This window comes from Leptodactylus fuscus, chromosome 9 (assembly GCF_031893055.1).
Source record: "Leptodactylus fuscus isolate aLepFus1 chromosome 9, aLepFus1.hap2, whole genome shotgun sequence".
NCBI classification, from domain to species: Eukaryota; Metazoa; Chordata; class Amphibia; order Anura; family Leptodactylidae; genus Leptodactylus; species Leptodactylus fuscus.
Window position 1 is genome coordinate 52,081,815 of NC_134273.1, and position 12,611 is coordinate 52,094,425.

General features: G+C 42.8%; 1 protein-coding gene across 1 annotated transcript; it reads right to left on the reverse strand.

Moving 5' to 3' along the window:
• Positions 1-911: 911 nt before the first annotated feature.
• On the reverse strand, positions 912-10,970 carry DUSP12 (dual specificity phosphatase 12). The gene is made up of 7 exons (XM_075287641.1): positions 10,900-10,970; positions 8,672-8,954; positions 6,732-6,845; positions 6,096-6,214; positions 4,722-4,812; positions 3,835-4,012; positions 912-1,187 (listed from the first exon to the last, which is right to left on the reverse strand). Exons 2-7 carry the CDS (start codon positions 8,923-8,925, stop codon positions 1,041-1,043), a joined length of 903 nt encoding a protein of 300 aa, XP_075143742.1. The 5' UTR covers positions 8,926-8,954; positions 10,900-10,970; the 3' UTR covers positions 912-1,040.
• Between the last annotated feature and the right edge of the window lie 1,641 nt (positions 10,971-12,611).

Consider the following 12,611-nt stretch of genomic DNA (forward strand, 5'->3'; position numbering starts at 1 on the left):
CCCTATTTTTTTCCCACACCAGGCAAATGCTTTGGACAGGTTTTAAATGTTGTTGCCTCACTGGACTCCTGGTTCTGTGCACTAGAACTTCAGGTTAACTCCAGCTGGTATTCTCCCTGCCTGGCACTCAGGAGCCTGCTGGGCTTGACATTCAGCGGTCTTTCGTTCTCTCTTGAAGTTCTGCTCTGTGGAACAGGTACCATGTTTGGGTATTCTGCTGAGGCCAGTGGTTGGGAAGCAGTAAGAAAAGAGCTGAATGGTAAGTACTGCTAATTTAACACCATCCTTTGTTTTTGCCCCAATTTGGTTGAATATCAGATAAAACCTTAAAAACTGTATTCATTGCAGCACTGTGTAAAGAGCTTTACTTTTCTGTCAAAATGAATTGAATTTTCTATTTGTCAGCCCCACTTTGTTCTACATTTTTTAGGGTGAACTTTGATAGAAAATTAAGTCGAACAAACTGAATAGTTTTATATATGTGTGGTAAGTGGGACACAAACTGCAACATATAAAGCATGCAGGGTAGTGTGTCAAGGTTTTTTTTTTTTTTTTTTTTTTTTTTTTAACTTTTCCAAAAACGCGGTGTGCTTTCTGGTTACACAGATAAGTGCACTTTGTTTTTCCCCTTCTGTCAGCTTTACAAAGTTTACTTTCTATGTGTAATATGACTGGGTCTGATGGTCTCAGATGTCAGATCTGCTTTGGGACGTCCTGCTGGCTAGTTTTTGCTGCTGCAACAGTAGTGTCCATAAACTTTAGCACAGTCCTCTATTAGCTCCTGCTTATCAGAGAACAGGGTTAACAAACTATTCACCACATATAGAAGACCTTGCTCTCTGATCCACAACAAAGAGAAGGGTAAAATGTATACATGATGTAAAGAAAAAAAACAATTAGCTTGTTAAGCATATAATGTTATGCTTTATTAACAGTGGGAACTATGAGCTGGTAAGCAAACTTTACAGATAATTTACATAATAAAAACAAACTTTGTTTTATTTAGCCATACACATCAGAGTCAGTCTGTGTAACTTTCCTCATGTTCCATGGATTGACAAAGGCTTCACTTCGTCCACCCTGTTCTTATGTACTTGGAATGCTGGAGTGACCCATCGACCACATGAACATTGTTCTCCATACCAGTTGAAGGAGCCCAGTTTGGCATTACACTTGGGACACAGAAGCTGTAAGCATTACAAGATTATATACATCAAACATTAACTAGTACGACCCAAAAATGTAAAAATGTTTATAGTGAAAAAGGAGAAATGCATTTTCAATAAATGAACAGGTCATTTGAACAACCCCTTAAGGGCTTAAAAAAGACCTCTCGTGTCCTCACACATATGCAGTTTTATTTACCACTAGAAAGCCGATATGTGCTCTGGGGCTGGAGATGTCTGTGCCTAACAGTACAGACCACAATAACCGTGCCCATACCACAGAATGTTAGTTACTAGAGATGAGCGAACAGCGTTCGCTCGAGTACATGTTCGATCGAATATCAGGCTGTTCGAGATGTTCGATTCGAGTCGAACACCAGGTGGAGGCGAAGTCTAAGAGCGGTCCACAGCAGTCTCCATTCTGGTCTGATCTTAGACTCCACCTCTTCACAGACGAGCCTCCGATAGAACCAGCGTTTATTGGCCGAATGCTGTAGTCTGTATGGCATTCGGCCAATCAACGCTGGTCAATACATTCCTATGTGAAAAAGTCAGCTCGCACATATTGCAAGCTAACAGGGATCCCGACATAATACAGTGACTTGGGCATGTTAGATGCACCCAGACATGCTTCCCCTGCTGTCCCAGTTGCATTCCAGAGGTGTTGGCATCATTTCCTGGGGTGTCATAGTGGACTTGGTGACTCTCCTTAGTTGAACATTGGTTTCCCCCTAAACGAGTATTTATTCCCCATAGACTATAATGGAGTTCGATCGAACAGTCGAGTATTGAGCAGCTACTCGAATCGAACATTTCACTGTTCGCTCATCTCTATTAGTTACCTGTAGGGCTAAGAACTGCTGTGCTGCTGGGATTCAGCAGGCGCAGAATTAGGCTACGCTCATGCTACCTTCTTTCTGTCAGTTTTCCAGATAAGTCATAAGTGCAATGACTGAAAAGCTGACAGAATGAAAGGTGTAGAGAACCCTCTGTTTGAATCAATCACCATTCACTGTAATTCTAAAAATGGCAGAGTGAACTTAGCCTTACAGCAACAAAGTGGGTATACCAGGTCTAAATGTACATCCTAGCCTCTGGTCCCGATGGCAGTCTGGCCCTAATGTCAGTACCCAACCCCGAGGCTTTGTCAGTGAAAGACTGCCCCAAATACTAGCACACAGCTAGCTGCTGAATATTTACACTGCATATTTGGAATATATGTTTAGTGTAATATTCTTCTTGTATAATTCAGGCTTTAATTGCGTTTTATGCGAAAAGACTAAACAGGGACTGGAGAGGTTTCCAATACTAGACATTGCAACTATAATATACTCCACTGGCTGCACCATTCTATCTCATACATATATGGTGCTTAGTGCAAACTATTGTACATACAGCTACACTTGAACAAACCATTGCACTAGGGGTTAGTTTTAGGGGTGTTCACATATAAGAAGTTAATTGTGAAATCTGCCTCCTATTCATTTCAACAGGAGGCAGAAGCTGATTTTTCTGCTAAGCTTCTTTTTTCAGTTAGTGGGAAAAGTAAGCATCCTACTCATTCTTCAGGCGGATTTCACCTGTCAACTCATATTTAAATAAATGGTAGACGGTAAATACACCTCTTCCGTCGACATGAAATTTGACATGGAAATTTATAATTTGGTTCTGCTCAATAAAGGCAAGATCCAGTGACACTCTTCTACAAATTTCAGTGTCAAAATCCTAATCTGTTTTTGACATACAGAAAAAAAAAAGATCTTTGAATTTCTGAAGTAGAAAATTTCTGTTTCAGGAATGTCATGTCAAATTCTTGTGTGAACCCCCCCTTTCCTTAAGATCAAATGTAATCCATCAACTCCATCTTATTATTGATCTAAGAATGTAGAAATTAGATATGGGAAAGATGGTTAACAGAACAGGCATAACTATCAGGACAGCAGTTGCTATGAAACCCAAAAACTAAGGGTATGTCGCAGTGCATCGGCATTCCGTCGCGGCATCCCGCTCCTGATTAGGCCCGAATGAATGGGCCTAATTTGGAGTGAGGCTCGCTCTGTGGCTGTCTCCGCCACGGAATCCACGGGAAGAAGGGGCATGTTGCTTTTTTTTCCCGCTAGCGGAAAGAAAAGCGAGCGGCTTGCATTCAAATGAATGGGACCCTTTTTTGTAGGTGGATTTTGAGGCGGATTCCACAACAAAATCCGCCTGCAAAAAAAAAAACTCTGTGTGAACATACCCTAAGGGGGCTCATTTCCGCTGAGCCTAGGATGCAATTAGTGATAATGGAAAAACTCATCTATAGAGTAGTATAGTAAGCTGAGATCGTTGCCGTTATAATGGCAAGGATATCTCCAGTCACGGGGCACATAATGGGAAAGCTGCTTTCTAGTGGTCTATAAAACCACATGTGCCTGATGACATGAAAGATCCTCTCTAATGTGCAAAACCAACCTATCCATGAGCTAGTGAGCTACTCGTTCACAAAAACCTCTAGTTGAAAGTTTTTATATGCATGGCAAGTCCCAATAGGGAAAGAAGCCGAATTAGGGCATGCATAAATACTTCCACAAGTTTTTTTTATAAAGTTCCTGGTATAAATAAGCCTTTGCCTAGCTTCACTGCAAACTATCACATCCATTTAAATTTTTTAAGATTCAACCTTTACCTGTCCATCCAGTACACCCAAAAGAGCATCCTCCATCCACCGCACTGGCTCCACAAAATAAGAAGTGCACTTTTTAGGATCTGAAACTTGCAACTGTGTCAGTTTTTTATGTGCAAATGCTGAAGGTCCATCACCTAATGCATGATTCAAGACACTTCCGGCCTTGAACAAAGAACGCCTGGATGATCAGAAAAAGACAGACACAATACACACATATGATTAACACTCTTCAACAAAATTACTATACATATAATCAACATTAAAATTTATATAATGAAGGGGAAAAAAAAAGAATTAAAACAGGATTTTCCACTAGATTTCACAATACAAACTGCAAACATTAAGTAGATCTTAGACCTGACAAGGTTGTTGAGCTTACTTTTGAAAATCCTTCCTGATCATTTTTACATTTGATTAAAAAAATTACACTTTAAAGGGATCCTATCATTAAAACACAATTTTTTTTCTGGTTGACACGTAGGGATAGCCTTAAGAAAGGCTATTCTTCTCCTATCTTTAGATGTCTTCTCCGTGCCGCTGTTGGGTATATAATCCGGTTTTCACTGGTATGCAAATAAGTTCTCTCGCAGCACTGGGGGGCATCCCCAAAGCTGCGAGAGAACTCTCCAGTTTTTGTATTCTGTTTATGTTGATCAGAATACTCGTAGTACTAATAATAGTTAGTGGATAATTATTGTAATATTTGTTCTGTGTAAAGAAAGCATTTAAATATAGTTACATGCCAACTATTAAAATAAATAAGAGCGCATGTAATACATGTGATCATTTGTGACTGCTTTGGCTATAAAGGGACAGATGCTTAAGAGTTTGGGGCAATATATTCTCTTCTATTATTTTTTTTTAAAGAAAAACAAAAAACCACAAACCTGCATTTCCTGCATCTGTATAACACATCTTTACTTTGACCCATAGAGGCTGGATCTGAGGCAAATACTTCCTGCGGCATTTTCTTTAACTCTAAGTGAAAATCAGAGAAATACAGTAAACCGGTCACGATGTTTAACCATTTATAAAGCTTGGTTTGCATTTGCAACATTTTAGCACTAATGTTACCAATACCCAATGTGACAAAGAGTAGGTGAATTTCATAGGAAGTCCAGAGGAAATTTTGAAACATTCCCAATTTTCAAAATCTTAAATCCTCTGCTTTTCAGACAGACCACCTGAATTAGTTAATAAATACTTACAATAGCTCTGCTTTATGTTGACATTTTTTTTAAACGTCATTTAAGCCCTTCCTGACCAAATCTCATAACTTTTTATTTTTCAGTTCACACAGCCATATGAGGTCTTAATATTTGCAGGACAAATTGCTCTTTATAATGGTATCATTTATTATTCTGTACAATGTACTGGGAAGCTAGAGAAAAAAAGTTCAGAATTGGATGGAATTGGAGAAAAAGTAAGTTTGCGATGCTTTTATAGGCTTTGTTTTTACAGAGTACAGTGTGCAGCTAAAACGACATGTCACCTGTAGTCTGTTTCACTACGATTCAGTGGATAGCAAATTGATACAGTTTTATTTACAGTTTAATCCCTTAAAACGATCAAAACTTTGCAAAAAAAATTCTTGGGTACTGCCATATTCTGACACCTGTAACTTCTTAATATTTCTATGAATGAGGATGAACGCTTCTTTTTTTGCTTGCTCAGGTGTAAATTTTAGTTATACTACTTTATGAAATGTCTATTGCTTTGATTACTTTTTATTCAAATTTTTAATAATTAGTTGAATAACCCAAATGATAAAAATGACATAGCCCTCGAAACGGAACATACAAAAAAAAAAAAAAAAAACCTGAAAATGTGTCTGATCCTGGACCACAAATTGACCCTATACAGAAGTGGTTAAAACCCGCACAGATCTGATGTAAAACCATGACATCACAGTATGCTGCCACACCATGTCTGCACAATATGAGCTCAGCCTAACTTCAGTGTATTTTTTTCATATGGTCATGTGATGAACACATCTCGTTAGACAGTTCTCTAATTACATTGCTGTGACTATAAAGATCTGTGCACCTGTGTGTACATCACATGACCACGGATTGCCCATCACATGACCATGAACTGGAAATAAACAATGAATCACAGCAAGCAGAGATCTGTGCAATGAAGTAATCCTAGTATGTCCTGACGTAAACATTACCATAAATATTCTCTTTTTTTAAAGCAAATGTTGTAAATAAAATACATTCTAAAAATAAATAAAAAAGCAAATCCCTTCTCTACTTTACCAGGGTATTTCTGTGTCAGTTTCTGTAAGCGATACTGTTTGTAACTTGCACTGCTAATATCCACATCGCAACCCATTTCTTCAAATACCGCTAGCTGGTTAACAAACTCCTCATTGATTCTAAAAGAAAAAAACTTAAAGAGTTATGCAAACCAAAGGCTTATAGGCCTATGTTGTTGTACATTGTCTGCATCTAAACAACCAAAAGCAGCATAGTGGCTCAGTTGTTAGTTCTGTTGCTTTTCAGCACCAGGGGTTTAAAATACAAAAAAACAAAAACAAAAAAACAAAAAAAAAAACAACAAAACAACAAACACATGGAGGCGTGGATTTTCCTTCTACAGTCCAAACATATATAAGCAACAGGAAACAAGAAAAAAAATATTTAGACGCTTTATGTATAATAAACTCATAAGTTTCTGGTAGGTTACTTTGAAATTCAGTGCCAATGGCATGTCATGGGCAAACATTTTCAACAAAAAAAAACAAACCAATCCCCTTCCCCCTACCTAAATGGTAACTACTACCAGCAAGTTACCAAACTCTGTATTCAGAGACATTTCATTGTGAATACAGGTTAACCTTATCTAAGGTTCAATATGTTGATTTATCTCATGAAATCTTTTGTAGAACTTACTTAATATCAGATTTTTTGTCCTGTAGTCCAAGGTAAGCCTCTTGAAATGTACATTTTGTGGTGTTCATCATGTAAGCTGCTATCACAGCTGCACTACGGCTGACTCCAGCATGGCTGTAAAAAGAACAGGAGATAAGCTGTTAGTACTGAAAAGATTATAGACCATGCACAAAAAAGATCATTGTCACCAGTGGCTAAGGCTCTGTTCACACTGATATGTCTTCCATTTTCGCAGAATACATAACAGACATAGCAGCTTTATTATGTTTCAATTCACGGATCCATTCTATATCATTTCCACCTTTAGCTTATAATATGTAAGATTTCCAACTGGATAAAATAGTGGAACATGACGTATCGCCATTGATCAAGGCATCTAAGTGGTTAAAGAGGATCTGCCACAAAGTAGAAAATGCTAAATAACACTGATCAGGGGCACAACAAGAACCAACTGATCTATTTGGTGATCCATCTACCCATTCAAAAGATTCGGCCCCTGGTAGATAGAATACATATAAACTAGCTGTGATTCTCCACGTGGGCGGAACCCTTTTATTTTCCCATAGAAAAACATAAGGTTACTGCCCACTTGGAGAATCATTGCTACATTAATATAATCTTCAAAAATCCATGTCTTTGAATGGGTGGACAGAGTTTATTAAAAGAAAAGCACCAAATTGTTCAGCACCTGTGCCTGGTACATAACAGCGTCATACTGTGCTGAGCATTAATGCACTGATATAATAGTATGACACTAAGGTGAGGGGGTTAAATATCATCAATGTCCTGATGATGAGTGCACTGTTATGGCATTATAATATCAGGGGGACTGCTTGTAGCATAACTTATTAAAGGAATTCTACAATGAAAACATTTTTTTTTTGTGGATAAGACGTCAGAATAGCCTTTAGAAAGGCTATTCGTCTCTTACCTTTAGACGTGGTCTCCGCCGCGCCGTTCCTTAGAAATACCGGTTTTTACCGGTATGCAAATGAGTTCTCCCGTAGCGATGGGGACGGGCCCCAGCGCTCAAACAGCAATGAGGGCATCCCCACCGCTGACAGAGAAGTGTCTCCAAGCGCCGCCTCCTTCTTCGTCCGCCGCATCATCTTCAATGTCTTCTGGCGCAGGCTCATAACTTCTAGCAGAGCAGAGCAGACTGCGAAGGTCACGGGAAAATGGCCGCTTGCACAGTATTCTTAGCGGCCATTTTCCAGTGGCTTGTGCGCTTGAGCAGTTACGATCCTGCGTCAGAAGAAGACATTGAACATGACGCGGCGGACGAAGAAGGAGGCGGCGCTTGGAGACACTTCTCTGGCAGTGGTGAGGACGCCCTAATTGCAGTTTGAGTGCTGGGGCCCGCCCCCATCGCTGCGGGAAAACTCATTTGCATACCGGTAAAAACCGGTATTTCTGAGTAACGGCGCGGCGGAGACCACATCTAAAGGTAGGAGACGAATAGTCTTTCTAAAGGCTATTCCGACGTCTTATCCACAAAAAAAAAAAAAAAGTTTTAATGATAGAATCCCTTTAAAGGGATTTTAAGGAACTATTAAACTGATCACCTAAACTCCTTCCAAGAATCAGAATGTTGAAGTGGCAATGACACACTCTGCCGTAGTTTCCACTTCACAGGTTATGTCACATCCCTTGAAGTCACAGTTGCAATACCAAGTACAGTACGCACTAACCTAAACACTAAAGACTCCTCAAGCAGCTAATCAGCCAGGACCCCAGTTGTCAGTCCTCTGACTATCCTAACTCCACAGTCACACAACAAAATTTCAGCCATGAAACCCGGTCCCTGTGTTCACCAGATTTATCAGCCTGAATATCATTCTGGGAGAGGTGCTCGGATGCTAGAACTCCATGCCTTCCAGCAACATACTGTCCCACGCTACTACGGGATTACAGACATAGACACATTTCCCGCAACTTACCAGTGCACCAACACACTTGATCCTGGCTTTCCATGAGCATCTTTTAAAAACTGTAAACATTCAGGCAAACAACTGAGAAGGTCTGCACTGGAGTCATCCAGGAGATGAATAAACAACTTGTGGCAGGAATGTTGTATGTCCTGATCTGTGCTGTCTACAGTCAGTATATGAGTAATGCCAGCACTTTGCAAGGACGGCACATCTGTAGCATCACTGGCGCTGCCAATATACAGCCCTGGCACAACACAAATCATCTTCTAGTTACAATTTAGATGAGATTATCCTGTGAAGAAAAAAAAAAAAATTGTAAAAATGCAATAGAAAGATTTCATAATCACTCAGATAGGAATGTGTTTATAAATTTTCACAAGGAATAAGAGTACATTACAACGAGAGATAAGCGAACACTGTTTGGAACAGCCGTTCCGAACAGCACGCTGCCAGGTGCTTCCATTCATTTCTATGGGAGCGTGCTGTTCGGATCGGCTGATCCGAACAGTGTTCGCTCATCTCTAATTACAACAATGGATACTGCAGACTTGTACGTAACTCTTGAAGAATACAAGTATTTAGTCACATGATCCTTCTCAGGCTGGTAGTGTATTTCTGATGTCCAGGACCACTTTAACCATAGGGCAAATGGTGCATCCGAAATGGACCCTATGATATTGGCTGCCCCGTTAGATAGCCAAGATCAATTGGGACAGTCCTGCATTTTGGGTGCTGTCCTGATCTCCTGGGCAGCAAGTAGCAATGTCAACTTTCTCTCTGTCCTAAGGACACAGAGATTAATAAAATGATGGAGCATGGAGTGATTAGCTTTCGGCTGATGATGTTAGTAGCAGGGTGGTGTGATGAGTTCTGAACCTCAGACATTATTACTGTCGGAGCCTGCAGGTCTGTGGGAACAGGGTTATGTATTTTCTTTATGTAATATTGGAGAAGAGGCAGAGGGCCTTAAGTGGGGGTGTCAGTGGAAAATTAAATTATGTATGTGTGGGAGGGGGGGGGGGTAAACCCACTTACAAAAAAGTTTGAACAGGGTCCCCTAATCTATTAAAACATCCTGCTGTTCCCCAGACTCCAATAGCTCTCCATCCACTGCTGCAGTTTACAGTGTTGGGATGCCACTGGAATAGGATCATGGTGTGGGGACCCCACAGATGATAAACTGACAACCTATCTTGTGGATCAGTCATGCATTAAAGACCACACCACATTAAAGATCGCATCAAAATTCAGGTTAAAAAACCACCTCCCATTGAAATCAATGGGAGCCGGTCATTTCATTTTTCTGCAAGCGGTATTTTACCGTTTGTGAAAAAAAAAAAAAAAGAAGCGTCGTGTCCTATCGACGCGGAAACCGCCGCGGCGTCCGTGTCAAGACAATCCCTCCGGACTAGGCCCATTCATTTGGGCCTAGTCCGGAGCGGAAAACCGCGACTGTTGGAAGCTAGCCACAGTCACAGCTAGCCGCGGCAGGCGCATTTTGGTCCAGTTTCTGACACAGCTTCCCACGTCAAAATCTGGACCTAATAACTATGTGTGAACTAGCCCTTAGGCTGGGGCCCCACATTGCAAAAAAGGTAGCATTCTGGAATTATGAAAACGCAGTGACAAAAAAACCCGCTACGTTTTACAGTTCCTGCAAAGTGCACAGGATTCTGGCTTATCCCTTCCACACATTGCAGAAAGAAAATCCACAGTAGAAATGCTGCATTTTTTAAAATGGCAGCTTATCAATTATACGTAGGGAACGCTGGAGGGGTCTATATAGGTATAATAGGGGCAGAAAGCCCGCAGAAGAAAACTCTATGGACTTTATGTGAAAAAAACCTGCAGATAAAGTCACAACATGTTTCAGCCACATTTCTGCAGCAATTTTCTGGCTATAATTCGCCACATAGGGCTTTAGCCTAAGGATTTCACTGGAGGAACTTCAGGTTTTTCTTATGAGTAATAGAAATAGTAGTTGATATGAGAAATTGTATTGCTGGAGGTCTAACCACAGACACCCCCATCAGACCAAACAGCAGCCCATATGCACTGAGCGGAACCAGAGCCACATCCATGACCATCATGAAGAATGCTCTGCTGTGCTGGTAAAGCCTCAGCTCTATATATACAGAAGTGCACAGCACATGTACTCCGCTCTGCTACTGCAGCCGAGTATGTGGAAGCCTCATTGTATCTCTGGGTCTGTGACTGACTGTACGCTATAGACTCACCCACAGCGGAGCACAGCGACAAAACAACAAGCACAATCACATGGTCACAACCAGCACTAAAGCGTCGCAGCCCGGACAGCGTAGCCTAGGAGGAGACGGTCATGCTGGTGTGACGTCCGCGGGAAGGGGCGGAGTCTCCTGGATTACAGTTCTCTGCCGAATACAGGAAGCGGGAGGAGTGCACGTGTAGTGAGATAGTGACACAGCGCCGCATGGTGGACAGGGATGCAGGTGCAGGAGTAGTACTTTACATGGGACTGCACCTTGGAGGGGATTGAATGGAGAGTGACAAGAACTGAAAGAGGGCCAAAATGTGCAGCGCGCCGCGGCAAGTTTAGCCCCGCCCTTTTTTTGCGTTGACTCCGCCCACTCGTTAATTTTCCATGTGCCCGCACACAGTATAATCCTCCTACAGTCACCCGTAAATTATATGTCCCCCCTCTATCTCTCCCCAAGTTTCATATACACCCTTCATCTGCCCCCAGTTTCATGTCCCCCTTCCATCTCTGCCCCCAGATTCATGTCCCCTCCATCTCTGCCCCCAGATTCATGTGCCCTCCGTCTCTGTCCCAGATTCATGTCCCTCCATCTCTGCCCCCAGATTCATGTCCCCCCAGATTCATGTCCCCCCTCCATCTCTGCCCCCAGATTCATGTCTCCCATCTCTGCCCCCAGATTCATGTCTCCACATCTCTGCCCCCAGATTCATGTCCCCCCTCCATCTCTGCCCCCAGATTCATGTCCCCCCTCCATCTCTGCCCCCAGATTCATGTCCCCCATCTCTGCCCCCAGATTCATGTCGTCCTCTCCATCTCTGCCCCCAGTGTCATGCCGTCCTCTCCATCTCTGCCCCCAGTGTCATGCCGTCCTCTCCATCTCTGCCCCCAGTGTCATGCCGTCCTCTCCTTCATCTGCCCCCAGATTCACGTTCCGCCTCCACATTAAACTTACCTTCTCCTCCGCTCTCTTGACGCTCTCTGCGTGCCTCTCTGACACATGCGGCTGAAGGAAGGAGCTGACAAAGGTCAGCTCCTCGCTTCGCCGCTGCCCGCCTCTCTTGCTGACACATGCTGCCGCCGGCTCCTGGCTTGTAGACGCGATCGTCTACAAGCCAGGAGCCGGCGGCAGCGGCAAAGCGAGGAGCTGACACAGGTCAGCTCCTCGCTTCAGCCGCATATGTGTCAGCGAGAGAGACGCAGCGGCAAAGCGAGGAGCTGACCTGTCAGCTCCTTCCTTCAGCCGCATGTGTCAGTGAGAGAGGCGGGCAGCGGCGAAGCGAGGAGCTGACCTGTGTCAGCTCCTTGCTTCAGCTGCATATGTGTTCAACTCAGATCTGCGTCCTCTGGACGCAGATCTGAGTTGAAATCGGGACATACCTCCCTCCAACCGGGACCGCGGGACATGTCACCCAAATCGTGAATGTCCCTCCACCTCTGCCCCCAGTTTCATGTCCTCCCTCCACCTCTGCCCCCAGGTTCATGACCCCCCTCCATCTCTGCCCCAGTTTCATGCCCCCCTACATCTCTGCCCCTAGTTTCATGTCTTCACCCCCCCCCCCCCCTTCATCTGCCCCTAGTTTCATGGGCCCCCTTCATTATATTCCCCCTCAATTTTCCCTCAAGGATTAAAATAAAAACAGTGCTACTCACCCTTCCCTCTCTCCCCCGCAGCTTTGTCTGCAGTCTCACTCACAGAGTTGTAGGCGCAATGTG

Coding starts and splice junctions, on each gene's coding strand:
- DUSP12 (XM_075287641.1), bottom strand. CDS start 8,925: ATGATTTGTGTTGTGCCAGGGCTGTATATTGGCAGCGCCAGTGATGCT. Junction 6,846..8,671: donor TCAAGTGTGTTGGTGCACTG/GTAAGTTGCGGG, acceptor TTCTTTTTACAG/CCATGCTGGAGTCAGCCGTA. Junction 6,215..6,731: donor GACAAAAAATCTGATATTAA/GTAAGTTCTACA, acceptor TTTTTCTTTTAG/AATCAATGAGGAGTTTGTTA.